Source organism: Acanthopagrus latus, chromosome 23 (assembly GCF_904848185.1).
Source record: "Acanthopagrus latus isolate v.2019 chromosome 23, fAcaLat1.1, whole genome shotgun sequence".
Lineage (NCBI taxonomy): Eukaryota > Metazoa > Chordata > Actinopteri > Spariformes > Sparidae > Acanthopagrus > Acanthopagrus latus.
Window position 1 is genome coordinate 13,355,570 of NC_051061.1, and position 27,064 is coordinate 13,382,633.

General features: G+C 43.8%; 1 protein-coding gene across 1 annotated transcript; it reads left to right on the plus strand.

Moving 5' to 3' along the window:
• The first annotated feature begins 789 nt into the window (after nucleotides 1-789).
• LOC119014115 (dynein assembly factor 5, axonemal-like) lies at nucleotides 790-26,451 on the plus strand. The gene is made up of 13 exons (XM_037089039.1): nucleotides 790-1,365; nucleotides 2,305-2,489; nucleotides 2,610-2,734; nucleotides 3,009-3,127; nucleotides 4,559-4,791; nucleotides 5,137-5,361; nucleotides 9,360-9,503; nucleotides 11,370-11,538; nucleotides 15,604-15,751; nucleotides 18,984-19,134; nucleotides 21,020-21,176; nucleotides 21,434-21,625; nucleotides 25,831-26,451. Exons 1-13 carry the CDS (start codon nucleotides 813-815, stop codon nucleotides 25,983-25,985), a joined length of 2,556 nt encoding a protein of 851 aa, XP_036944934.1. The 5' UTR covers nucleotides 790-812; the 3' UTR covers nucleotides 25,986-26,451.
• The last annotated feature ends 613 nt before the right edge of the window (nucleotides 26,452-27,064 follow it).

The following is a 27,064-nucleotide window of genomic DNA, read 5'->3' on the forward strand; positions in this document are numbered from 1 at the left end:
TCCTTTAATTATGTGAGTTCTTGACATCCCACTATGTCACCATGTCACATATTTGCATAATTTATGCCTATATTGATGCTAGCAGTGAAATTAAAAGTAAGTTGAAAACAAGACAGAGCTTACTGGAAACACAGAGAGCAGTAGCCTACTGGCTCTGGCATGTGTGAGCTGACCAATCAGAGGGGACTCTATTTGGAGGGTGACAGAATCTAAAACTGAGGATCTCAGAGAGTAGATGCATTATGTGAACATCAAATCATGTGAACATATTCTACTAGTGACCTTAAATAGACTTATGAACCTGAAAAAGTGCGTATGTCAATGTTAAGTGCATTTTTTGTCTTAGACACATGAGTATACATGTACGGGGACAAAATGATCTATGGGCAGATACAGGCATAAAAATCAGTCAGTGAAGATCTTTCTTTTCTGATTAAAAATGTGGAACCCTAAAACTACATAGTGCACTTTAAGTATCTTGTGGGGGACCCTCAGACACGGGTCAGTTTCTCACTTGATAATCCAAACTTGTTTAGATGTCAGATGAGAATTTACAGTAATAATCCTTTAATGGTGTATGTTGTAGCGTACTCTGCTTTACATTTGTTTACGTTTATAACGGTTACTTGGCAAATTGAATGTGCTAATTTGTGTCAAGCTCATTTTGTTTTCGATCAGTAAACTCAAACGGAACACTGACAGGACAGTGCTTGAAGCCAGAGTCAAGTTTGTTAATGCGAATAAAGTTTGAGATTTTGAACCGGAAGCTATCGTAAAGCAGCCGTTTGTTTGTCGTGCAGCTGCGTGTCGCCATGACGACTGTCAAGATGGCAGCGATGGCGGCTGGAGACCAACACGCTTCCTCTGAAGTTTTGAGAGGACTCGCCCGACATTTAAACTGTCTAAACGAAGACAACAAGTCGACGAGAAAGAGAGCTCTGGAGCTGATAAAGAGGGAGACCGTGGATAGAGGACTTTCCAGCGGCGTCTTACAGGAGGTTTTCTCCGCCCTCCTCAAGCCTCTCCTCAAATGTCTGTCAGACCCGATGGAAAGATGCAGAGAAACCGCCATAGCGACATTAACAGAGTTTATCCGTGGCGTTCCGAAACCAGAGGAGTCACTGCCTTATCTCATGCCCTGTCTGGCACAGAGGCTCGGAGAGAAAGATATCCTGGAGCCGGCGGAGGAGCTTCGGCTGTCGGCCGTGGAGATGTTGACTCTGGTGGTGGAGGTGTGCGGGAAGCATTTAGCGCCGTATTTGAACGAAATGATGAACATACTGCAGAGAACCACCGTCGACCCATTCCCAGATGTCAAAAGAGAAAGCTGCAAATGCACAGTAAACTTTGCCCAGAGTGTGCCAGGTTCGTGAAAACTTGTGTTGTCGTTGTAGATGGAAGTCTGTTGCCATGGTTTCGAGGCAGGCAGACACGTTTGCGATAGAAAAGCTCGCTTTCATGCCTGCCCTTACTTTCCACTTATATTAAATGAGGCTGTGTTATTTCAGGGGATATATGAAGGTATTGTGTCTGCCCTGAAAAAACAGAACAGCGTTATTTATAAAGAATAATGTTTGAATTAATCCCAGTAGTTTTCCTTCCTTCAACTGTCTCCAGCCAATACATTTCAACAGTCAGTTAATCTCTCAAATATGTTTCCCATTAATCAAACACTCCAGTAGCTCTCATCCTTGCCAGCAATCAGCTTTTGACCTACTGTCACCAGTTGCAAATGTATATGATTTATGACAGGTCAACCATTTTGTGTCTCCTCGGTCTAGCTGAATAATTTGCAGATGCCTGATGAGGTAAAAGAGGAATGTGTTGTAACCTCTAAGATGGATGGGACTGCTGGTTTAGTAATTAAATGCCTGTTAATTGACTAATCCCTAAATAATGTCCTTGGCTCCAGTCATGTCTTTGTACAGTATTTGGCTTGCCTGAGAGTCCTCACCAGAAAGATGAGATGCTCACCATGTGTCTGTTCAGCTCTAAAGTGTTTTCAGCTTGCAGTTGACCCCTCTTTTAGTGTCAATATTGTCTTAAATTATGCAAATGTGTGACATGGTGACTTAATGTGATGTCACTTACTGATGAGGTGTTTAAGGAGCAGTGTTTTCTCTGGGAAAGAGGAGTTTCTTTTGGCGTGTAGTGGACTATGGGCTTTTAAATGCACAAACCAATACAACACCCTGGAGGAAAAGTAGAAAAAAGTGTAATAGGTTTCCTTTAATCTACGTGCCACCCAGCTCTACAGTAATTAAACTGAATGGACTGAAGTGCATTTCACCTCTTTCTCCACAGAGCACTTTCACATGCAGGCAGACAGTCTGGTCAAGCCTCTCATGCAGACAATTGCTCATCAGCACTCCCGGGTACGAGTGTCCGTCATCGAAGCCACCGGGGCTGTCATTCAGCATGGCACTGGGAAAAATGTGGACGACGTATTGTCTCACCTCGCACAGAGACTGTTTGATGACTCACCACAGGTTACTGCTTATTCCAGGGCTTCCAGAGCCTACCCTTGTCCTCAGAATCAAATGATATTCTTTCTTTTTGCATGAAACAGACTCAGTCTGCTTTCTCTATCTTGCTCTCTTCTGCTCCAGGTGAGAAAAGCTGTGACTGTTGTTGTTGGTGATTGGCTACTTCACATGAGAGACAGATACTCCTATTTCCACAAACTCATCCCACTCCTGCTGAGCAGTATCACTGATGAGATCCCAGAAATAAGGTAAAAGTGGGCATGGCATATTTTGCTCTTTGCTTCATAATTCAATCAAACATAATAGCATATCACATACTATATGTAGTCAGATTTGGATGCTCATATTTTTTCAGATTTCTCACAATGGAAATGACATCTTAATTTTTCAAACATATATGTGAGCTAAAAGGCATGCTATAATAATAATAATAATAATGATGATGATGATGATGATGATGATGATGATGATGATAATAACAATAATAATAATAATAACAATAATAATATCATTCTTCTGTAGACTGATAGCAGCTGACTTATGGAAGCAGGTAGGTGCCCAATGGGAGAAGGAGAATGAGGAAGACATTAAGGACAAGTTGGACTTTCTCTTCACCCCACCTCCCTTCTACCCACCAGGAGGTCAGTCACAGCTGGAATTGTTTTCTTCTGCCGAGTGGTTTGATTTGGTTATGACACTATCAGCTTTAGCATTTGCAAAGAGAAGTGCTGTTAGTATTCTGTGTGCACTGTGCAATGCTGGCATCAATGCTCAATGTGCCATTTAATTTTTACTTCATCTAATGGCTCTAAAAGTTCCTTGTTTTTATATGGGTCTGGACTCTTGTACCTCAAGGTCTTAAAATATCACGCTTAAATTAACAGAATTTGCTCTAGGGCAGCAAATAATGATTATTTTCATTAGCGATTATTCTCTCGATTAATCGATTATTTGTTTGGCCTATATGACATCAGAAAATGTTAAAACAGTTAATAATTTTCCAGGTGTGTATGCATCACTCATCCCTCCCCATGCCTTTATAGGTCAAAATTACATTTTGTGATTTTGTGAATATAAACAGTATACTGTGCTCCATCGAATCATCTCTTTTTATTACAGCTGTCCAGGGTTAAAACATACAGTAAAAAAATTATGTTGAGTGTGACAGCTTAGTTGTCAGGGCAGGCACTGGCTTGGAAAGATAAGTGTCTGCCTCGGGGCTGGAAGAGTGAACCTGAACATGGTCAACCCTTGGTGAGCCAGGCTAAGTGTATCAGAGAAACAGTTCCTGTGCTTTTGGTTGAAGCTCCTATAAATGTCCCACAGCTACACATGTGACAGTGTGGATGAATACAGTCTATGCCTAGGGACAGGAAAGGACAGGAAGAGGGCTTTCTCTCTCACTCTCTCTCTCCCTCTCTCACTCTTTGTCTTTCTCTTACTTGCCACCATAAATCTGCCGGGCCTCCCAGTGTGAAGAGGTCACTGTCAGGCGGTGAAACACGACCAGAGACTAGGCTTGTTTTGTCTTGTCCTGCTGTGTTTCTCTGATTTATCTCTGTCTTCCTTTAGTCCTCTCTTCCTCTCTCATTAGTGTGCCTATAGGAGAAGAAGAATAAGGTGGGGCAGAGAAAGAGAGAGGGACGCTAGATTTGAAATATATTTGAGAACGTGTTTCACTTGCTCTGACAAGTCCCTTGTGAGGAAATCTTAATCGTAAAAAATGTGATGAGTTGGAACCAGTCACAAGACATTTGAAAAGCTATAAATGGGGAATATTTACTGTTTGGTAAAAGCAGTTTCTTAGTGTTCAGATAGTTCACTACAGTACAGGTGAGAGGGATGAAAGTAATGGAGCCCTACAAAGGTGTAATGGAGCTGGAGATTAAAACATTTTTAAGTTTCATACACATGCTGCTGAGTGCTCTCCAGCTATACCTGTGTTGTTCAGATGCCTTTACTGAAAATCAGCTACTTCAGCAAAGTAATTAGTCAACTTCAAGAGCTGTGATATCTGATATCTTAACAATGGAAGAGTATGCAAGTTAAATGTTCTTCGTTTTCTCCTCCAGTGGAGCGTCCAGGGCTTGGCTGCAGAGAGCTGGTAGTGAGAAACTTGGGCAGGCTGGTGCCGGCCATTACTCACGACGTGACCGACTGGCTGGTGGCTACACGGGTCAGAGCGTCTCAGCTGCTGTCTGTGCTCCTGCTCCACGCCGAGGACTACAGCACCCAGCATCTGCAGCCCCTCCTGGCCACCCTCTACCGGGCCTGCACTGACACAGAGCGGGACGTGGTCAACAACGTGAGTCTCAGAGAGTTTGATTGTCAGATAAGATGGATGTTGTCATACTGTATTTCCTTTTTATATATCTAGGTGTGGAATTGAGAATTGAATTGCTTTGTGATATTTCAGCTGTACCCAACCAATTAATTTCATGACACATTACATCAGTGTTTTCAGTGACTGGCCTCGGCATGACTGGGCCGAGCAGGGCTCAAGGACTTGGGAAGCACCTGTTTCTTTAGACCTTTGATGTGTGGCAGATTGAAAAAAGCACTTCCTGTTGTTCTCATCCTCCTGTACTCTCCCTAATGCCTCTGTTTCTCTCAACACTCTCTTCCCCCTTCTCTCTGTATCCAAATCTAGTGCCTGGCAGCTGCTAAACTGTTAGGGACCTTTGTCCCTCCTGTCGCCTTCCTCAAGCTGCTGCTGGATCATGTGATGACGTCCTCATCTTCCTCTCGCCCCTGGGCTCCTCTTATGATGCTGGCTGCTGTGTTGGGAGGTTGCCCCAATGCCCTCCTTAAGCCACATCTCGAAGAGATTGCCAACACGCTGGCCCAGCCTGATGTCTGCCAGGAATATCAACAGGTCAGCAGAGAGATGCCTGGATTTGGTTGTGGTTGTTTTTAACTTATTTACCTCTCTTTGCCACCGACTCCATTGAAACCTTGTACAACCACATCCTTCTACTGTTGTTAACTCAGTAGCTTCAAGTAAAGCAGCAGCTCCTCCGGGAGGGAAAAGCGTTGCTGTTTAAATTAAAACATTGAAGTCAGACTTGTTTTGATGACAGCTCTGCCAAATTTTCTCTGCCCTCATATGTTGCCATGTCTTGATTTTCCTTCCTGATCTGTGTGCACCAGCTGTTTTTCTTTTCCAGTCTTGTTAGGTGATCTTGGCCGTGTCATAGAAGGTCATTTTCTCCTCTCCCCCGTCTACCTCAACGCTCTTATTTTTGGCAGTGACAGCACGCCAGTCACACCGTATATTTTGTGCCTAATTTGTCCCTTATGGAAACAGGTTTCGTGATAAGATGCCACATCTCTTGAAAGGGCTTTAGTTGAGGCGTCTTTAAGAGACTTCAATAGCACTACTGTATATGTGGAGTTCAGCGGGTTTGCTGTTGAGTGATTGACACTTGCTGAAGTGACAGTCTGGCCACATGGTGTTTTTCAAATCTAACATTTCAAGTCAATGATCAGAATGGCTGCGCTCACACGCAACTGTGAACTCAATGCTGCAAGTATGTTTTTTCTTTTTTACATAGCAGAAGTGATTATAAAAAAAGTCTTTTCAGTTTCTCTACAAATAACAGTCCGCCGGTGGAAAAATCCCATCAAGTCTGGAGTAGACTCTTCCCCGCTTCCTCTCCTCTTGCACCAAATATGTTTCCCTTTCACAATCAAAATAACAGTTGTCTGGCAGAGGGCTATTTTCTGATCCTGCCGCACTACTGACTCACCTATACCCCTGACCCCGTTCCCCTCCCTGCAAGAATTTCCTTCCTGGGATAATAATAACAAAAATCCACTAATTTCACGTGACCCCTGCATGGCTACTCTGACCCCTCTGGGCAGACAAGGCAGCACATAGCCTTTGTTTTTTTTGTTTTTTTTATGGCCATGTGTAGTGCCCGACTGTGGTCCAGCTACCGCGTTAAAAGAATCCCTGAAATTTCAAAGCCTGTCTGGTCAAGGCCAGTGATAAATGGGGAGGGAAGCTGACCCCCGTCTGTCCTCCCTCATCTCTATCCAGCAGGGGTCAACCACAGAGAGAACTAACAGGACGGGACGGTCACACGTTGTCGCACAGATGGAGGCAGACCTCTGCTTCCTCTCCGTCTATCTCTGTTTCTGAGGGCAAAGCACGGAGCGTTGTGATTCGAGAGCTCAACCAGACAAGGCACCTGCAAAATTCTCCAACAACAGGCAGGGTTCATAGCAGGGGAGCGGGGCCAGAGCACCATGTAGCTGTAAATAACACCACTCGAGACAGGAGCACCTGCATCCCTCTTTCTCTCTGTGCTGAAACGCTAACCTAGAATATTATGCACTCGCTCACCGTACATTTGCTTAATCCAAAGTGTTGGTGGGCCCTCAAATCCTTCATACGGGGCTGATTTACTTGTATTTGATAATGGCTTCATTGCCTGCAGACACTACGAAGACAAATAGCAGGCGCATATTTTATTTAACTTTTTAACAATAAGGCATCTTAAGAACGCTAAAGATATGTGTGTTTGGATCCAACTGGAGAGAGTTATGTGCCATTTTGAGCAGAGACAGAGAGAAAGAAAAAGCTAAGTTTGCCTTGGACAAAATGAAGCCTGTTAGAAATTAAATATAAATAATCTTCAAAGTGAACAGAGGCAGGGGGAACGGCATGGCCCCGTGGGGAGTTCGGGGGAACATGCTGAAGATCTGGAAGCTGATATATGATACTCCTGCACAACTTAACCTCGCCGGCTCTTTCAAGTTGCTGTTTTCTTTTCTTTATTTCGGTCGGGGAAAAAGACAGCTTGCAAAAATAAATGACAGATGCTCAGCGAAAAATAAAAATATTGGTCGTAAACTGAAGATGATGTCAAGGTTTCAAGGGAAGATGAAAGGCGAGCCAGTGGTTAGAGAAGCCGCCATGTTCTGAGGTGCCTTGTGTTGCTTAAATGGGGTGTTTGCATATTGGTTTCTTTTTAAAGGGGTATTCCATAGAGGATTAGCAAATCTCCATCATCACACAAACCACACACAGCTGAGCTCGGCTGTGGTTTGTCACGGTGACAGGGGCATCACAACATCTGCAGGGCTGGAGCAAATTGGTTACGATGGCTCCAACAGAGAGAAAGAAAAGCATAAAGAGGGGGCTGACAGTGAATTAGCATTAGGCATATTTACAAGCAGGCTTGCGACTTCTCGACCGGTGTTCTGCTGAATACACAAACGTGCCGCCATACATCGGCAATGCTGCTCTTTGTCATGAATGACAGCTACATGCCGCTCCGTGCTCTACTGAACGACAGATGAGGAGAGAAGAAGAAAGGCGGGATAGCAGATTTTACCTGAGTGTGAGGGGTCTGCATCCCATGAGTCTCCAGTGTTTGTTTTCCTGTTGCCGTAGCAACATTAGTATCTGTCGGGGTTGGGCTCTCCCACACGATAGGAATCCGTCGCCTGGTATGGCTCCTTAAGTGGAGTTAAGTTGTGTGTGTAATTGATGTATCCAGCGGTGGACAGATGCACACACTGTGTAACGAGGCCCCCGGAGCGTGCCCAGGCCAATGAAACCAGGTGTATCTCGCCCGACTCCAGGTGTCCACCTAGTCATTACATCGCACCACTTTTTCCGCTCTCCCTCTTTCTCTCCTTCAGCCGGCCCTAATGGTTGTTTTCTGGGCATGTATAATGTGCTCATCCGTGTTTAGGGAGGCTAATGTTTGTGTTTGTCACATTTCCACTACTGCCTCCCTGGAGCTCCTGCTGTGTTTATGTGCCAGTCAGTGGCTCGGTTACAAGCAGGGATTTCCCCTATCAATGACTGTGTGAACACATTCAAACAAAAAGGCACTGTGCAGTGTTTTGAATCAAGTTGTTGAGGGCTGCGTGGAAGTTTAGTTTAGCATCAGACTGCCTCCAGAAAATGTGGTTACAATCTTAACCGACACCCTGAACTCAAGATACATATAACGGGCTTTTTTTTCTCCAGTGTGTATGCTCAATACTCTATTGCAAAATAACAACATTTGCTCAAGTTTCTCACAGACTGGAAGTCCCTCAACTCTCCTACCTCCTCACAAGCCCTGGCTTCTTCTTTAATGCTCTGAGCATCTTTTCTTGGCTTAACACTTGTTTTCCCTCTAGACTAATGCCAAGCTCTGCCGCACAATAGCTGCTGAAGTTTGTGAAAAGACAGTGCGCCCCCTAGTGACAGAGTTCTGGCATTTGTCTGCAAGCTCACTGAGCAAATGTGTGTTTTCAGTTAGGGAACAAACAAGGAGGTTTCATCGCTCACACACATTCGAGTCCCACCTCACCACCAGCCAGCTCCTCATCACCGGACCAAAGCAAACACCTGGAGGGCACTTTTCCCGCTCTAAACCCTCCACGTACAAAAGCACACACACACACACACACTCTTGCTCTCTTTCTCTCGCTCACACACTTACACCGACTATCCTGCCCTGCTGCCCCCCCTCCTCCCCCATACAGCCCTAATGACAGGCTGCAAGAAAACAGGAAAAGAGGCCGTGATCCCAGTGATGGCATAGAAATTAGCCTGAGCCGCAGGTCTTTGTCTAAACATGAGCTCACCACTACAACACTACCTGACAAGTGACACACACACACACACACACACACACGTGTAGAGATGGAAAGTTCGCATTCAGAGGCCATGGGGCCTGGTTGGTTACGATAAGGAGGCAGGTATTTGGTTGAAAAGCAGAAGAATGAGTGTGAAGTTGTGAAAAAAGTGAAGAGGGACACAGCAAAAAAAGAGAGTCATCGGTACACAGGGAAAACATTTAAGTCCTTCTCACATCTGCTCTAAACAAGACAAGACACAATCTTACAATACTTCTCCGTCTTTCCCAGGTTATGTACTTGGAGCAGTTGTTGGCCTGTGTGGTTGTCCTGTTGCGTCAATGTGAGTCAGACTGTGGCTCAATCAGTCTGCAGCTGCTGCAGGTGCTGGTCACTGTCCAGAGCCTCTCCACCTCACCATGTCTCAGCGAAAAGGTGAGAAAATAAAATTTGGAAGATGCAGTCCTAGAATCAGAGGGGCAAAAAATTTAAGTAGGAAAACTACATAAAGTGTCCTTTGTACCACTAAAGCAGCTTCAGCACCTCTTGGCATTGATTCTAAAAGTGTAAAAGATATTCATCATAGAGAATAAGTGATCACTCAGGAACACCTTGGTATTGATTTGGCAGAATGTATAACAGACCCATCGTTTGTTAGGTTTTACTTCAGTCTTTCACTCGTCTGTACATGCTCTTTGCAGTTCTGTCATTGCTTTGTTCCACATGGGCAAACCAACATCTCACCTCACTTGTGTAATACTTCAATTTCAGCTTTAAATGGCACTTTTTTTTCTTTACTCTTTCCCCCCATCAATTTTAGTCGTTCCATCCTTTTTTATTAGAAAGGTAAGCAGGTTTTATGAAGCTGGAGAGCTATTTGAGGTATGTGAGTATTTGTACAAGTTCAAAGTGGGCATGACCAACAGTATAATTACCCACTTAACCAGGGGAGCTGAAATTGCACCTTTGGAGTGGAACTTTAAATCCAGTCCTGGGTGAAAGGAGGCGGGTGAAAGGTGTAGATAACGAGAGAGAGACAGAAATATAGAAAAGAAAAGAAAGAAACCAGATTTGGAAAAGGCGAGTTGTGTTTCCAAGCAGGTGTGTGTCATCAGCCCAGGCCCATCTGTGGCTCCATACCGCCTCCTCAGGCCACAACTGCCGAATGATGTGCAAGCAACAACTTCCATGTTGTGGTCATCCTCAAACTGCAAGGGGACAAACAGCAACAGTGACAAGCCGACAGCGTCTGAGGCCGGCGTGTCGCCGAGCTGCTCGTCGCCTTGGGAGGGTAATGACAGGGAGGACGAGCGGGAAGGAATTGGCACCGATGCTCAGCAGACACCACATGGGCCACGAGAGTGTGTTTGTGTGTATGTGTGTTGTTAAGTCTGTCTGCATCAGTGTATATGTCCAGACAGGGAGCAGAGTTAGAGAAGAGATGAGAAGGATTAAGAAACAGAAAGGGAGGGTGAGAATGGCCTTGGGCATTCCCGGACCCAGAGGAAAAGCTTTATTCATTTTCCCAGAAAAGGGGGCACATCTTTCCCATCAGTGGACAGCTCAGGGTTGTCTAGCTCTCTTCTGAAGGGGCCGATCCGTGACTCGAACATTGTCTCCGTCCCCGTCCATCCCTGAGGGACTATGAAGGGAACTATGAAGTGCCCTTAAGGTCGGTTTCCCTGCCCTAAAGAGTCAGCTAATTATTTACTCTCCTCTCATTCCTGCCCTTTTCCTCTCAGCTCAGCTCAGCTCAGCTCAGCTTTGTGTGTGTGTGTGTGTGTGTGTGTGTGTGTGTGTGTGTGTGTGTGTGTGTGTGTGTGTGTGTGTGTGTGTGTGTGTGTGTGTGTGTGTGTGTGTGTGTGTGTGTGTGTGCGTGTGTGTGTGTGTGTGTACGTGCATGTGCGTGCGTGCATGTGTGTGTGTGTGTGTCAGTTCCTGTGCCTTTGTGACATCCTGTGTATCTGTCGGGAGTTTTTGTTTCTAAGTGGTTTTATGTGTAAGACCTTGTCATGTCTGCAGTGTTGTTCTTCCCATGGCTTCACATGATGTGTTTGGTGCCTCTCGTGTGAGCCTGACCTGAAGAATTCCTGAAATTACAACAAAGCAGCTGTAACTGTTGAACTCAAGCACAATAGCCTCTGCCTTCCCTCTTTTTCTCATCCACTCCTCATTTAGCTCATTCCCACCACACCCATTTGTCCCTGTCCCTTTGTTAAATGTAAAATGTTAAAAAGCTTAGTTAGCAAGTTAAAACGTGTCGAGATCATCTTGTTCCGTCTATCCCTCTCTCTACCTCAGGCCTTGGAGAGTGCACAGTTTTTGTGTAAGGTGCAGGGCCTGGACTCAGTGACGGAGCTCTATAGACAACATATGGGCCAGCTGCTGTACTGGCTGTCTGCCTCTGTCAACACCTGGTGCAGTTACACCCCACAGAGACTCCAACTGCATATCATAGTCATGCAATCAGGTGAGAAGTGAAGCCTGAATATGTACAAGACATTGCCAAATTATACAGCAGGTGCTGGAATTTGCAGATACAGAGACACAATAATGGTCAAAGAAGTACGGTAAGTTTTTTGGGGGGAGAAATTGGCCCGTCAATGAGCTGTTAATGATGAGAAAATCACTACATCAGTCATCAGTCTGAACATGCTCTTTGGGTCCATTTCAGCCCAGCAGGTAGGTGAGATTGTTTAATGTACAGCATGTTTTATTAAACATTACTTCATGGTGTGGGTTGTGAAGGCGTTCTTTCCTCAACCTGTTCAGACACACGTTCCATCGTATTTCAAGCGTCAAGCTGTTCATCCTGTTCACACACGATCTGTCATCGAGGCAGCGGATCGAAACCAGCAGCTGTCAAAGCAGCAGCACAGGATACAAATAGTTTACTGATACTGACTGCAATCAGTTCTACATCGAAAACCATATATAGTAATATTTTTGATAATTTTTTTTCATAAATGACAAAATATTCGAAAACTAGAATGGCACTCAGTAGACCTGCTCACTCAAGATCCACGCATTATTCTCTGTGAAATTAATGAAAATGTCACTCGCAATGTTAAAGAAAGCTAGCAAAAAGTCCTGGATGCATCCCTTTATCTAGATCAGCACCAAAAGTTAATGGGCTGAGACACATCGTCCATCCAAGTTTCATGGACATCTGTTCTGTAGTTTTTGTCTAATCCTGCTGACAAACCAATCAACCAACAAACTGACACGGGTGAAATTATAGCCTCCTTCAGGGATGTAAAAATGGAAAACTGCAGTCATTTTTTTCTCTTTTTCCATCACCTTCATGAAACTTTACTTTGCCTGGCCCATTGGCTACCTGAACCTGGTGCTGTAAACACTTTGAATCATGATGGGGGAAAAAATGTCTTTTTTTTTACTACTCAAACTACTCATAACCCTCATAGCTGCTAGGCATGGAGACGGAAAACAAATGTACACCGGGGAAAGCACCTTGGTTAAAGCTGCACTCATCCAATTGATTTATAATGCCCTGTCACGTAATACAGTAATTTCATTTGCACAGTAAGTGTCTAAAGTGTTTGAAATGGCTGTACTGGATTTAAGCAGTCAATAAACTCAATAAATAGTGACGCTGCCCATTGCATTTCTTTATACTCATGTTTAGGGCTGCACACTATAAGCTGCACTAAGATGTTGACATATTTAACGATCGTTACGTGACTCATGATTAGCGGGAATGATAATTTTTGTATCACAATATTTGTTTTTCATTGAAAAAACATATTACAGAAACACTGTGTAACTTTTTTTTGGACCCATAGTATTTTACTGTTGGACCGCTAGACAGGCAGTGGGCTATTTTTGATCTCACACCACCGAAAGTCAAAATACAAGCCTGTCTTTCCCTGTTTTCTCCTGCAAATGTAAACATGACTTTCAAGTACATCTAGAAACCAGATAATCAGGTCCGAACAATAGTAGCAACTGCGGTCCCAGAGCAGATTTCTCTTCTAAGTGGAGAGAATTTGGATTAAATTGGCCTTAAATTTCTGTAGTCTGAGCCCAGCCTTAGCTCTTGCAAACTGCTATTCCTTGTATCAAGAACTCTGTCTCTGTTTGTTTATGGGCCGTGAAAGAAAGTTGCATAGTGCTAAACTAAATTAAACCAACTTGTTTTCTCACATCAAGAGAATGAGGTTTGTCGTCCAGGGTGTCTCTGCAGTGCCGTCGCTCTTCATCATAATGGTGTTTTGTTACATATTTTACCTTGTTTATATTTACTAAAATGACATTTTCTGTGATTTGGATATTGCACTCAGCCAATATATGTAAAAGTAGTTGTTAAATTATTATCTATTATCTATCTATACTCTTTAAACTAAAATGATCAATTTACACATGCGTCATGATCACCATAAGAGATTCCACTGCACCTCTAAACAACATCCTGAGAGCTCTTTGTGTGTATGTGTGTGTGTGTCAAGAGTGGTCGGAGAAATTGTCAGCACCACTTGATAGATATGAAGGCTGTCAAATGACGCAGAGGTTTAGGTTAGATCCTGTATGATTTATTGCTTAACGCTCCACTGAATGTGTCCTGTTCCATTATTGATGTCAGAGACAGACGTCCATCAATGACCCTCACTCGGAAACATAGTGGAATATTTTTCATTATATTCTGTTGCCCAAGCAGACAGGCTCACGGTCGAACGCACCCACACAGAAAAAGACTGTCATTAGCACCGGGTGGCTTGCTGACTTTTGTAAATCCCTGTCTTTACCTCAGTTTGTCAGGCAGCCAGTGTGTCTCAGACGTCTTTAAAGGGGTTAGTCCATGCTTATGTGTGTGTGTGTGTGTGTGCGTGTGTGTGTGTGGGGTGGATGTGTGTGTGGGTGGTGTAGTGGGTTAAAAAACTGTGACCCTCTCTTTGGTGCTGAGACTTTACCTCACCCTCCCTCAATACCATATAATCCTCCATCATCAGCACCTCTGTGCGCCACACTTTCATCTCCATCTCCTCCCTCTCCTCTCTTTGTAATTGACTGGGTGGTTGGTTACCCCTCTAATCCCCCCACCCATACAAAAACACACACACACACATACAGGCTTTCACACACGCTCCCATGGCTAACTGACCAGTCCACTCAGTGATCTCCATGCAGGTCACTACATCAAACGGCACCACAGCCGCCTGCTCTTGACCTTCCCTGGGATCAAGGCCTCTTTGAAGCCATGTGTATGTGTGAGTGTTTTATATGTGCATGTTGAATGCTGCCCTAAGCTTCCCCCAGTTTATCTTTAGTCTATTAACAGAACACAGGCACTTTATTACGGGCAAACAGCGCGTGGCTGCGTTGTTTGATGTGCACATGATACGGGGAAATCGGCCATCTGCTGAACAATTGACGGTAGTTAATTTGACAACTGAGGATTGGTCATTCCGCTTGCTCATCAGCTCTTTCGCAGTGCTCTGTATGTGTTTGTCGGAGACAGGAATGATTATTGCCCTCTCATATCCTCGTGACAGGCTTTTGTTCCACAGTCGGCATTAAAAATGTCTGTATTGGTGTCGTGAAACTTCCTATCGCCTGTTAAATCCGGGGTCAATGTGCTGCAGTCGTCTCCAGCACCTCTGGTTAAATGACACACCCATTTGATTCACACATTCCCGCTGGATGAAAGACGTCTCTCCGTCTCTGTTTTCCCATATCTTTTCATGACGTTTGCCGCCACCCTTGGGGCGGTCTCAGGATTTCCTCCGTCTCCTCTCATGTCTGTACGATTCAGAGTCCAAACAGGGCATGGACACTTATCACTCATTACCCACACACATGCACACAGATTACTATATATAGCTCTGTAAACACGCAGTCAGACTGTTTGTGTGAGGGTGTGTGTGGACATGAGTCTAACTGGGAATGCTTGCACTGTGAGTTTCTCATTTTTTCCTGCAATAGACTCTTGTATAGAAACGATCTGTCACACAAAGACCTTTTTTATGTCTCATTTCCTCTGAGCTCTGTGTCACTGTCTCGCCCGTCCATTGAGGTCTCAATAACTCGAGCCCTCGGGTCAGTGCTAACATAAAAAATGTCTCAAGTCTGTCTCATGGGGGTTTTTCTTGTTTCCATTAAACAGTCCTGACAAAGAAGAATTAAGAAAATACATGCATAAAAGTAGTTTCTCTCAAGAAATGGAAAACTGTTGTTTTTTTTAGAATATGCTTAGTCGTAAGGGATTAGAAATTGTCCTTTGTCTTCTATTTTCATAGTTGAGATTGTGAGACCCCTGGCAACAGAAATTAAATACTATTCAAACACCAGAACACCACCACCTGGTTTGGTTCTGACTCGGGAAATGTATTGCATTTAATCCCACCTTTTCTCCTCATACGCGCTGCCTATACCTGCACTGTAAACTGTCCAAAAATGCTACCAAAATGTTTTAGTAATTTTCTTTGTGTGTGTGTGTGTGTGTGTGTGTGTGTGTGTGTGTGTGTGTGTGTGTGTGTGTGTGTGTGTGTGTGTGTGTGTGTGTGTGTGTGTGTTACAGGTCCAGTGATCGGTGAGTTTGTGAGTCAGTTGATGCCTCTGCTTCGCTGCTCCCTCCAACCAGACAAAGACCCAGAGATGAGGATGAGTGTCTTCACAATGCTTGCTAAGTTGCTACTGGATGCAACCAACACATTGGATTCCCAGGGGTGAGGGGGACATAAGCACACACACTTTCACAGCTCGGTTCACAAACACACAGCGCAAATGATCTCATTAAACCAATCTTAAGAAGGAAGTGTGTCCGTGAAAGAGAAGCTATTCAATGTTATTTTTCCCTCATTTAGTCACTCTGTGTCGTGACACGGTGCTTTACACTTGTCTGGGTTGTCTAGTTTAGGTTTTCCAAGTCATCATGAGAGCACAGCTCATATTTTTAGACTCTGCTACATCAACCTGCAAATTAGCACCCCGCCCACAAGGAACCATGATTAGAAGCACACAAACACAAAAACACAATAGTGAGCATTTCCATGAGGACATTATAAGCCCATTAGCTTCTTTAGGACTTGCAGCTAATTCAGGTACAGCCATGTTTTTACAGCCTCTTCTTCAGAAATGGAGGAAGGAGTCCCATTTGGATTAGCGTTGTCTCACTGATACTCCCACAGAGACCATCTCAAATTAGCTAATCACTCCCCAGCATGCAAGCTTGGTTCTTGACTGTTGAATGAGAAGGATAGGAGGGGATGTCTGACACCCAGAGAGGAGCTCCTGGTCGTGGTTGCTTCCTCTCTACAGCACCCCCCTCAACATCGAGGGTCCCCTTCCCGAGCCTTCAGCTGTGCATCCTTCAGCCCCGGCTCAGAACTCTAATTTGAGGGAATGCATTAAGCCTGAGGCCCTCTACGGGTCGCAGCGATCATGGCAGCTGCTGCTGTCAATCACACAGCCAAACCTCGGCCATGGAGACGTCTGTGCAGCTTGTGACGAGGTCCATAAAGGTTGGGAGGATTGGTTAATCTGAGGGATAGGCTTGTAATCTTTGTGCATTGAGACGTTGCTTGGCAGCAGTGTAAAGAACACAAGATGAAATGATACCGTTGACAAATGTTGCATAAACAACAGGAAGTGTTCTTAAGCCAAAACATTCTGCCAACGATTGCCAAAAAAGTCGAAATTGGAACTCTTGCTTTCAGCTTTCGTCAGATTATTTTATCCATAAATGTGTCTATGAGACAAAAGACACCTCTGTCTCTTCTTCATTCCCAGCGTGGCCACCTGTGCTGCTAACTGCTCCTCTCATTCCTCAGCCATGTCTCCGGTAATCACAGGACCGTCAGGAGACAGAAATCATGTTGCACCTTCAAAAGGTTTCAAACAAAATATTTAACTTGCAGTGCGTGGGGCTGTGCGGTCTGCCATAATATTTCCATTCATGCTCATCTTATGCCTCCATTCATGATTTATGGCCTGATCTTTGCACACACACACACACATGCACACACACGCTATATGTCATCAAGAGGACAATGATAGTCATAGAGAAAACCTCTTGTCTTTGTTCTCTGACCAAAATGACATAATGACAGCTCCGCCATAGAACAAGCAGAAAGGGAAAGTGGTGCACATGTAAGTGACTTTCATCCTCACACACACACACACACACACACACACACACACACACACACACACACACACACACAATGTTTTGTTTCATGTGGATTTGTGTGCTGTGATTAAAAAGCTGCATCTGAAATTTAAGTAGAAGGTGATGTGTGAGAACTGAAAGTTCATCCTTTCTCTCCCTGGATGTGGCGAACCAAAATCATTTGCCACTAACAAGGGATGTGCAAACAGGATCCATCTTTTAGGCTTAATTTCAGCTTTCAAAGCAAACTATCGGAACGAGATCTTCCTCTTATTTCAAATGTGTTTTCCCTCATGTCGGGCTCTTCCTAGATTCTTAAAATTGTCTGTAATGCATGTCAAAATGATGATGTGTCAACCTGCAGGTCTGAAGAAGCATTTCTGCAAAAAATATATGCCTTAGAGGCCTTCCTTGCCAAAGGTGCTAATGTTAGTTATAAAACGTTTTTGTATCTGATTGCAGGCCTCTAGGTAGACTTTATTCACCTATAATCAAAAATTGGGACAGTGGATGGTGCCGCTATTTAATCCATTTTAGTGGAGTTTCATTGCCAGTGGCAAGGAAGCAAGTCCTGTCATCAAGGGCAAGTGCTGATTTTAGCAAAAACTTGAATCATCACTTTGTGTCGGCGAGAATTAAAAAAATATATACTGCTGCGAAGTACTGAAAAATATGATGTAATAATTATTATTTTATTCTGTATCATCCCTTCTAGTCATTTCTTTCACTCTTTGCTCAGCTTGGCCATGAAAAGGGTATTAAATTGCATTCTCTGTTTCATTAAAAAGGTCTTTAACATAAAGGGGCTCTATGTTTTTGAAAAGAAATTCAGGTTCAGAATTTTAATATTTACAATATTAAGGAGGTAAAAATTATTGCCCAAACTCATCATTAGAATGTCTTTCCCAAAACTACATTATGCCCCTTTTACTCAATGAACTCTGCAGAAACACTGAATGACCCTGTATTCAGTAATATATTCTAGAAAAGACTTAGTGTATTGGCAGATTCTACAAGAAGTTTTAAGAAGCGAAGATTTTATATGCGGATAACATTAAATTTATAATTATATGGATGTTTTTCAAGATCAGTTGAAATCATATGCCAAATGTGTCCTGCGCCATGTGTCAACCACAAACTTTAATAACTAATTTAGTTCACATAGTCATGACGTACATGAGATCATAAAACGATTTCCCTGAAATGCGATAATTTATCGGTCCTACTTGATGACAGATTCATTACTTGTAAGAAAAATCTTGTGAGAAAAAGTAAAAGAGAGTTGTTCACTCTGCAGCTGCTTTGTTACCATTTTGGAAACACGGCTCCATGTGGTGTACAGTCAAAATTCCCTGGCAATTCTCATCCATCTGCCGCACAGAAATACAAGTGAAGGCTAACGTCCCACTCTCCTGTCCTTTGGAAATCATCCCTGTCATGTGGAAATCTATCTTTCCATCCCCTGGCGTCATTCATGATGAGCTTTCAACACCTGTCAAGATGACTGAATGAAGGCAGCAGGACAGTTTGGGCTGTTTGAATGGCACACAGTCTCCCTCTGCTGGCACTGAGTCACTACAGCACATTTTAGCCAACATCATGTCGAGTTTGCTGTGATATCAGCTGGACAGCCAGAAGCCACAGAGGCAGCTACCACAGCTCGTGGAGGACATGAGATGTTGAGCTCCTCGCCTCGTGCATTTCTTCCACTGCCTGGAGACAAGCGTGGGAAAATGACTGATAAAACCTTTGTTCTGTTTGCGGCTCCTCTTCTGTCTCCATATTTTTAGGCATTTCCGTGAAGAGGCAGAGAGGTTCCTGTGCGACATCTTGCTTCCCAACCTGGTGTGGCACGCAGGCCGCACTGCCGCTGCTGCCCGCACCTCCGCCCTCAGCTGTCTGCTGGCCCTGCTGCATGGAGGGGCCATCACTCCTGGACAGGTACACACAAACACACACAGAAATTACATCTGCACAAAGGCACACATGACACACAGTTGTTGCATCTCCACCTGTGCAATAGGGACCCATAAGCATTGGAAGCGATTACCAGATATGAAAGGTCTCCAGTACTACAAACTCCTGATCTGCAGTCTGCAGAAACGCTTCCTATTGACTCAGCTGTAAAGGGAAAGATGTGGTAGTGAATTCTTTTAACCCACCAGGAGCTGACATCTACTTCAAATTTTCTGTTTTGTCCATTCCACATCAAAATAGATGGTCCCACTTGGCCATTTAGGAAAATATATCATCCGCCATCTTTCTCCCCTTGGCTGAAAGAGTTGGCCACATCAGGTAGCAGGTGTACGTGGGGGCAAGCGGGTTCACATACTTTTGTCCCTGGGGAACAATGCCTCCGCTGTTCTGGGCCCTTGTTATAGGTACGAGCTATCACCGGGACATGCCCTTGCACCTGCCTGTCGGAGCATGTGCCCAGTTAGACTATGCGCACACACATGCACACACGCGCGAGCACTCATCTGGCAGTGTTTGCCCCTCGCGTGCACAGAGTGGCCAGTCAAAACCGGATCGCACACCTCTTCTATTCACACGTGTTTAACCACAAGGCAAAGCAAACAGCTGGGTGACAACGTAAGCGTCGGTGTGGGTGCATGTGTTCGAACCTTTAACTTTCTAATGGCACCCAAACGTCCTCACAAGAGTAGAAAGCCTGGAAAAGCAGTGACTTAATAGGAGACTGTTACTCTCTGTGTTGAAATGAAATTAAACAACATGTCCTGACGGTGTAACAACAGGTTATGTGTGAATTTCCACGGGCAACTCAAACAGCCTTTCATTTTGAAGGACATTATTTCCTCTCGACTCCCTGTGAAAACAATTAGCAGCTCCAGTTACACTTGGCACCCTCAGATCGTCACTGATGTAATGCCGGAACACTTCTCAGCCAAATGTTTCTCCTCTTTCTTTCCATTTTTTTTTCTTTTTTTTTTTACTGTTTCTCCTGCACTGTTTCAATAGCAAACAGACATCGTGACAGAGGTTTTAGCCATCACCTCTAGGCCTGTGACTCAGTGTGCTCAGCCTCACCTTGTTTGTCCATTTCCTCCTTTGTACATCTGTTGGTGTGATGAAAACATCAGTCTTCACTGGACTTCTGAAGTTGGGCTCTGTGCCCATGTGTCTGTACAAACTGATCCAGACGTGATGTGAATCTGTCATGCTTCAGGTGGTAATTCACCATCGTGGAAATCTTCATGAGAAACTAAACAGAAATCAGACATTTATCTCTTTAGAGGCGGGTGATTTGGACAAAAAATATCACAGTCTGTTTCGTCTCAATCATAGATCTTGAATGAAAATTGCTTATCTTATTTCTCAGTTTCAAAATTTACTGTAGACTATGAATTTATCAGTTGGCACCATAAATATGAAGTATTGCATTAAACGTAGGTCCTTTACGGCACAAGCTCTTCATCTATCACGATGCTATAGCTCAACCAAGGAAGAGCCATGTGAAATAATTGGTCCAGTCAGTTAGATACATGACTTTATTGGTATGTTCTCACACTGGTGGACTCAGGATGGACCCATGATAAAGAGCCCCCTAGGGTACCCCTCTCTTTACAGATGATGCTCTTTCCATCAATTTCACCGCTGCCCCTCAAACAACCTGAGTCAGCCACTGTATTCATGTATTGTGCATCTGCAGGTCAGGTTTGGAAACACAAGTAAGGGGACATTCAAAGTCAAAATCTCTTCAGTTTGCTTAGAAAGTAGATTGTGGAACCAGCCCAATGTCTTCTTGAGTGATTTTGAATTGTATTGAACATCGGGGAGACTTTGAGCATTTATTATCTATGTGCAGCTGCTGTGTCTGGAGGAGAAGCTGAGTCCCCTGGTGTTGTCTGCTCTGGATGAAGACTCTCAGATGGCGAGACTGTTTGCTTGTCGTTCTCTCTCCACCATACTCCAGCTCATAGGAACCAGTCTGCACCCTGAGGCCCTCAATAAGATCTACCCCGGTAAAAAAAAACAAAAAAACAAAGCACTCACACAAATGAACGCACTTCATTTATTTAAATTAATTCCGCACAATTGCATCTAATGGCATCTAACTTAGTGCCATTAAGTAAATATTTCCTTAATAGCAATAATTTGTAATGTCAAGTATACACATTCCACATTAAAAATCATGTGAACAACCAGCACAACTGCATATTTAACAGAAAATTGTTTTTTTTATTGTCTTTCTGTGAATCAACGATCACATCGGCATCAGAGCTGCTGAAGCGCCTGGATGACAGCAGTGAGGACGTGCGCGGCGTCGCCCTTCAGGCCCTGGGGCTGTGGCTGTCCAGCCTGACCGGAGACTACAATCCTGAGCACTTCACTCCTCATCTGCAGCTCCTCTTCCAGCAACTCCTCCTGCACCTGGATGACCCCGACAGCTCGGTGCAGGGACGAGTGCTCGGTGAGACTGGGTGGGGTGTTTGAACCTGCAGGGGGGCGTAACAGGAAGATATGCGTAAGGCTGCACAATTACTTGGAATATTATCGGTCACTTGCAATGAAGTGTGATACAAAAGTTATCATAACTCTCATGATACGTAATGAAAAAGCGCTTGATTATCTGACAGATAGTAAAGATGGTGAATGTGTGTGTGATGATCTGCAGACCAGCCTGCTGAGTCAGACACACTCGCAGAAGGATGAGAAGAATTAGGGGGTATCCTCTATCAAACACTGGATTATTGTCTGGCACGCTGCCAGCAGATTCCTTACCGTCCTTTATTTCAAAAGCTCCCCGTGATCCTTCTTTTCCACACAATCCATCACATCTCCGGCAATTCCCCCCCTGCCAGAGTAAACCCCTGGGGGCCGGACTTGGAGGTGGCCCTCAAGAGTGAAACACAAGATCCAGAGAGAGATAAGCGCCCTCCTGAGAGACACTTCACAGGTTGATATTTGAGCCCTGCCAGTACACCTGGGGTACACTGGGCTGTTTGTGTGGCAAATCTCTGCCTCTAATGACAACCACATGGGCAGCCCTTCCCTGCACCACCGTTCCACATCAGTCCTCACACGCATCCCGCTTAATCTCCCCCTCTTTTATCTGCCCGTCTTCCGTACGCAGCATTTTCTGTGAGAGCCTTTAGCTTCACGGCTGACCTTTATCGACGTGGAAACTCTTGAGTGTGTAGCCGAGGCTCAGCTGCTCTGGACTTTCACTCTCTCCCACTCTCATGAATGTTAGCTGTCATTACTTCTGACAGGACGCAGGTGAATGCTGATGCCTTAGCCAGCGACGAGAGGCTTGCTGCAGGATCTCTCAGCTTCATGCGGCTGGAGGAAAGAGGCGGGGGGTTTGGGAGGCATTCACACATGCACAGACACACACCAGATGCAGCCATACCATGAATTCAGAACTGAAAAGGCACTTTTGTTATTGCTACTGGATACAAAGTGTCTGTGACATTGCATGCAGAAGGCAGAACACGTGTAATTCAACTTTATAAATCAGCCTTCGCCCACATACCGTACAAACGGTACTGAGATGTCTGTACTTCTTGTTGTTCAGGATTCTCTTTGAAAAGTACACTGTAACGGTGTATGCTCCAGTTCAAGCATGAAAGGAAACAGTGATTTATCTTCAACTCTCCTCTGGAAATTAGTTACGCATCAGCACTGATACTAGTTAAAGGAAAACTCTGGAGATATGTTTTTTTCTTCTTCCCATGGAAAGAACAAAACTGAAACTGAATAGATCCTCCTAAGAAGAGATGTCTGTGGGCCAAAGCCTGATGTATCCTATGTGTCTGTGATATAGACCTCCATCAGTGTTCAAACACCAAACCAAACCAAACTATTGCACTGGGTAACATCCAGCATACACCATGCTGCTGATGTAAATGCAAAGACAACTGAGAATCATCTCCAACATCTCAACTTTTGATGCAGCTATGTATACCAAGACTTACTCTCCCATGTATTTTACAATGAGCAACTTGAGACGCAAGAATGTAGTTTGAATGTACAGGCGACACTAGTCTCTAAAGATGTAAATATGTACGGAGGATTCGGCCTCGCCATATTGGCCTAGGGTTCAAGTCAGACCTGTTACCCTCTTTCTCATCCCATTTCCTGTCAACTCTGTCTGAGCTGTCCTAGCTGATTCATCCATGACAAGGCCAACAAAATTATGATTATGAATAAATAACTTTATTGTCGTCAGACGGTAGCCAGGGGGTGCTGAGATTTCATTCCAGTTACCGCGTTCTGCGTCTTTTGCTTTGCTTTCCATACGGACTGTTTACCAACACTGCTCAGTCGTGATTGGTCCATATAAAGTTAAGCGTATCGTACTGATTTTACAGCTGGGTGGGACAGCTGCCAAGCCAGAGACCACTGTCCACACATGGGTTTCAACTTTTGTGAGTCTGAACCCTAATCATGCGGTTGATGTGCTTAAAGCTTACAAGAGCATTACCACAGTGTTGTCACAAACAGGGGCAGACCAGTTGTCTGCCCTGAAAAATTTTAACTAAAAAAATGTAAAGTGTCATATCCACTGTGAGAGTGTGTCAGTGTATCTACCCCACACAGAGTAAATATACAAGTATGAGCCATTGAGTTTAGCCCAGTTCTTCAAGCAGTGATTCCTAAGAAGTACAGTGGAATCATAGACCGCTCGGAGTCTCTTTGTGAAATGAGATGACCTCACATCTCGCTGAGTGATCGTCTGTATCTGACAGCACCCAGAAACTGCCTGTGCCGCAAATGTGGAAGCATTCTTCACACTCATGCACGGCTCTGTTTGAAGCGCTCTTTTTTTTTTTTCCCCTTCCCGCTCCCTTTCCTCCTCTCCATCTTTCTTTGTTCCTTTAATAGTTGATCCCATCCTTATGCTTCTTGGATTTCAAACGCATATCTGTGAAGTGGCTTGATGTCTGCGGCATGTCCTGACAGCATGATGGACAGCACCGCCACCCTCCTCCGCTCCCATCAACCCTCCATCTCTCACCCCTCCAGTCCTCCACCCTGATAATCCCACCGTCCTGGCAGCACGGCTGCTACCTGCTCAATCACACAATCTTGGCACGGGTATAAATCACTTCTCACAAGTCATCATTGTTCTCCTTTTAATTCAAAGTCTCAGCACCCCACCTCCCTCCCAGCTCAGTGCAGTATACACAAAAGCTAAAAATCCCCTCGATCTCCTTGAAGAACAAAGGCGGGTATCAGATGAGGAGTTTACATGAGCTAACTCATCCGGAGTGACGGCATGTCACCACTAGAGCAGCACTTCTGCATTGTGGTTTCCGAAGCATTTACCCATTGACAGCAATTCAAGTAATTCAATATTCCTCTGAAAATCAGCAAAAGCTGTGGGAACTATGGGGGGGGGGGGGATTTTGATGGAGAATTATTGCCTCCTAGTGGAAGGAAAGGACATTTTCACACACAGCATTTGAGTTGCAGAGCTGATGTAGTCCAGTTCATCACTGCCATCTGCTGGCATACTGACTGCTTTTTGACTCATGGACGGATAGTGTATCTGTCTGCCTCTATAGCCCATGTTAGAAACTATGGTGTGCATTTGAATTTTAGGGAAACTCTTCCGAAATGAACTTGCGTTAAACATGGAAGAAGATTGATTAAAAAAAAAAAAGAAAAAGAAGAAGCTATCAAAGCAGGCGTAGATAAACTGAAGATGACAAGCTTAGATACTTATCAGCTTAAGTAGGTCTTAAATCTTCTCTGAAGAATTAAACTCAAAGAAATGAGCTTACTGCCCTTCTTTTATAGAGTTAAATGAGAAGATCGATAGCTAATGTAGCTTAACACAAAGACTGGAAGCAGCTAATGAACATGTTGTATCCAGTAAGCAACAGAATGTAACCTTCTGGTGAAATGTAGTTTATCATTGAGTCTCATCCCCAGATGGTCAAATATTGATGCTTTGGGGTCGGACACCATGTTCCCCCAGGAGGTCACATGTTGTTGCTTTAATCCGTTAGAAAACCAACGTGTAAAAGTAGATTGTTGTGTTTGAGGGGGGGCGGGGCGGGTTATGTGCCAGACCATCCTGGAGTCTTGTCATCACAAGGGAGTTGATTGGTAATCAAGGACGACTTCAGAAAGTTGTAAATTTACTTGATATTAAAATGTAGCTATTTTTAAACATATTTGCAAGATAAAATGACTCTGGGGAACTATAGAGTACAATGTTTTTTGATTAGGGAACACTTAGCCCTCATATTATGCAAACTATTGGAAGTCTGAGAAAAGGGGTACACACAATAGTTTTGTTTATTTCAAGGGTCCAGTTTGGAAGACTTAGCGGTAACTAGTGGTGAAGAAAAGACTATGTTGCCCTTAAAAAACCCTTGCCTCAGCCTGCCCTCAGAATGTGAGAGGAGTAAGCCTTCACTGTCAGATCTTCCTTTCCTTTCCTACAGCGCTGCATGTACAATAGTTATGTTTTGGCACAGAGTGTTGAGTATGTCATTTATTTGCTCTTTCTTTCATCTGATATCTTGACACACTGTCCTTCTTCTTCTTCTTCTTCTTCTTCTTCTTCTTCTTCTTCTTCTTCTTCTTCTTCTTCTCTGTCTTCCTCTTCTTCTGTGTCCTCGGGTTTGGTTTCATGTCTGATTCGTGTCCATGTGTGTCCAGAGGTCCTGAAGAAAGGCAGCTCAGTCCACCCGGCTCTTCTGAAGAGGGAGGTGGAGGCAGTAAGAGACACCCAGCGGAGTCCTCTGTACTGCGACCAGCTGCTCCAGCACATCAGCTCCCTGCGCACAGAGACTACAGCCGAGTGTCCCGAGTGACGTGAAGTCCCTGCTGTCTCTTAAATTACACACCAGACCTTAATGAGCAACCTTAAACAATGTGCTGGTGATGGTACAATGGAGCATTTGTCACTGAAGGACTTGATCTCTTGATGGAACTCACACATTCTGTCACTACTTGCCTTAAATTCAGTGGAGATTTACTTTTGATGCAAGTTGTCTCTGTCTTTTCTGCATTCATTCCTTTTTATTCTATTGTTTGAATCTGATGTTTGTTTTTAACTAATTTAATATTTTGTGGCACCGTGGTTGTGTTTTACATGTGTCAGTGATAAACCCGTAAGATCTCAGCATCCCTGCCTCCAGATGGTGCTGAGCCTGAGAAAAGCTGGGTCATGTGATGTGTATATTTTTTATTATTATTATTTGATTGTTAAAGAAGGTGTTTAACTATTGAGATGTGTAAATACACATCAAAATAAATCTGAATCTTTGAAACATAAAACCACTTGTGAACACTGTGTAAGATAACACTCACGGGTAAATAATGAAAAGAATGTTGGAACCAAAATAGCGTTTTTCTCCTAAAACATATCTACAAGCTGTTTTCGAACACATGGCGCTATGTCGGATATTTGTTGTTTTTAATGTTTTTTGAATGTTGTGACTGGATGACTTGAAATACTATATTCTTCAATACAGAAGCTTAGGTTGCCAATTTCTGCCAGTTAGAGAAAAAACTTGATAAAAATACAGTCTTGAGGAAAAAAGATATTCCCATGGTGAGTTATGATAAGGAGATAAACAGTTAAAATAACTGGTTAATTTTTGACTTTCCACCTCATAATTTTCACTCTTTATTTAATCATCCTTATTTTGCTGAAAATGTCGACTTTCTCTCTCATAATTGTGACTTTTATCTCAGAATTTGATATTTAGCTCATCATTTTTGCCTTTAATGCCCTAATTTTAAATTTTCATGTCACAATGTTGGCTTTTGGAGAATTCTGCATCTCCATCTTATAGTTTTGACTTTTCATCACACAGTTTTGACTTTTTGGCTCAGAATTTTTTTACTTCATCTCATAGTTTTGACATTACATTTACATTCTTCTGAC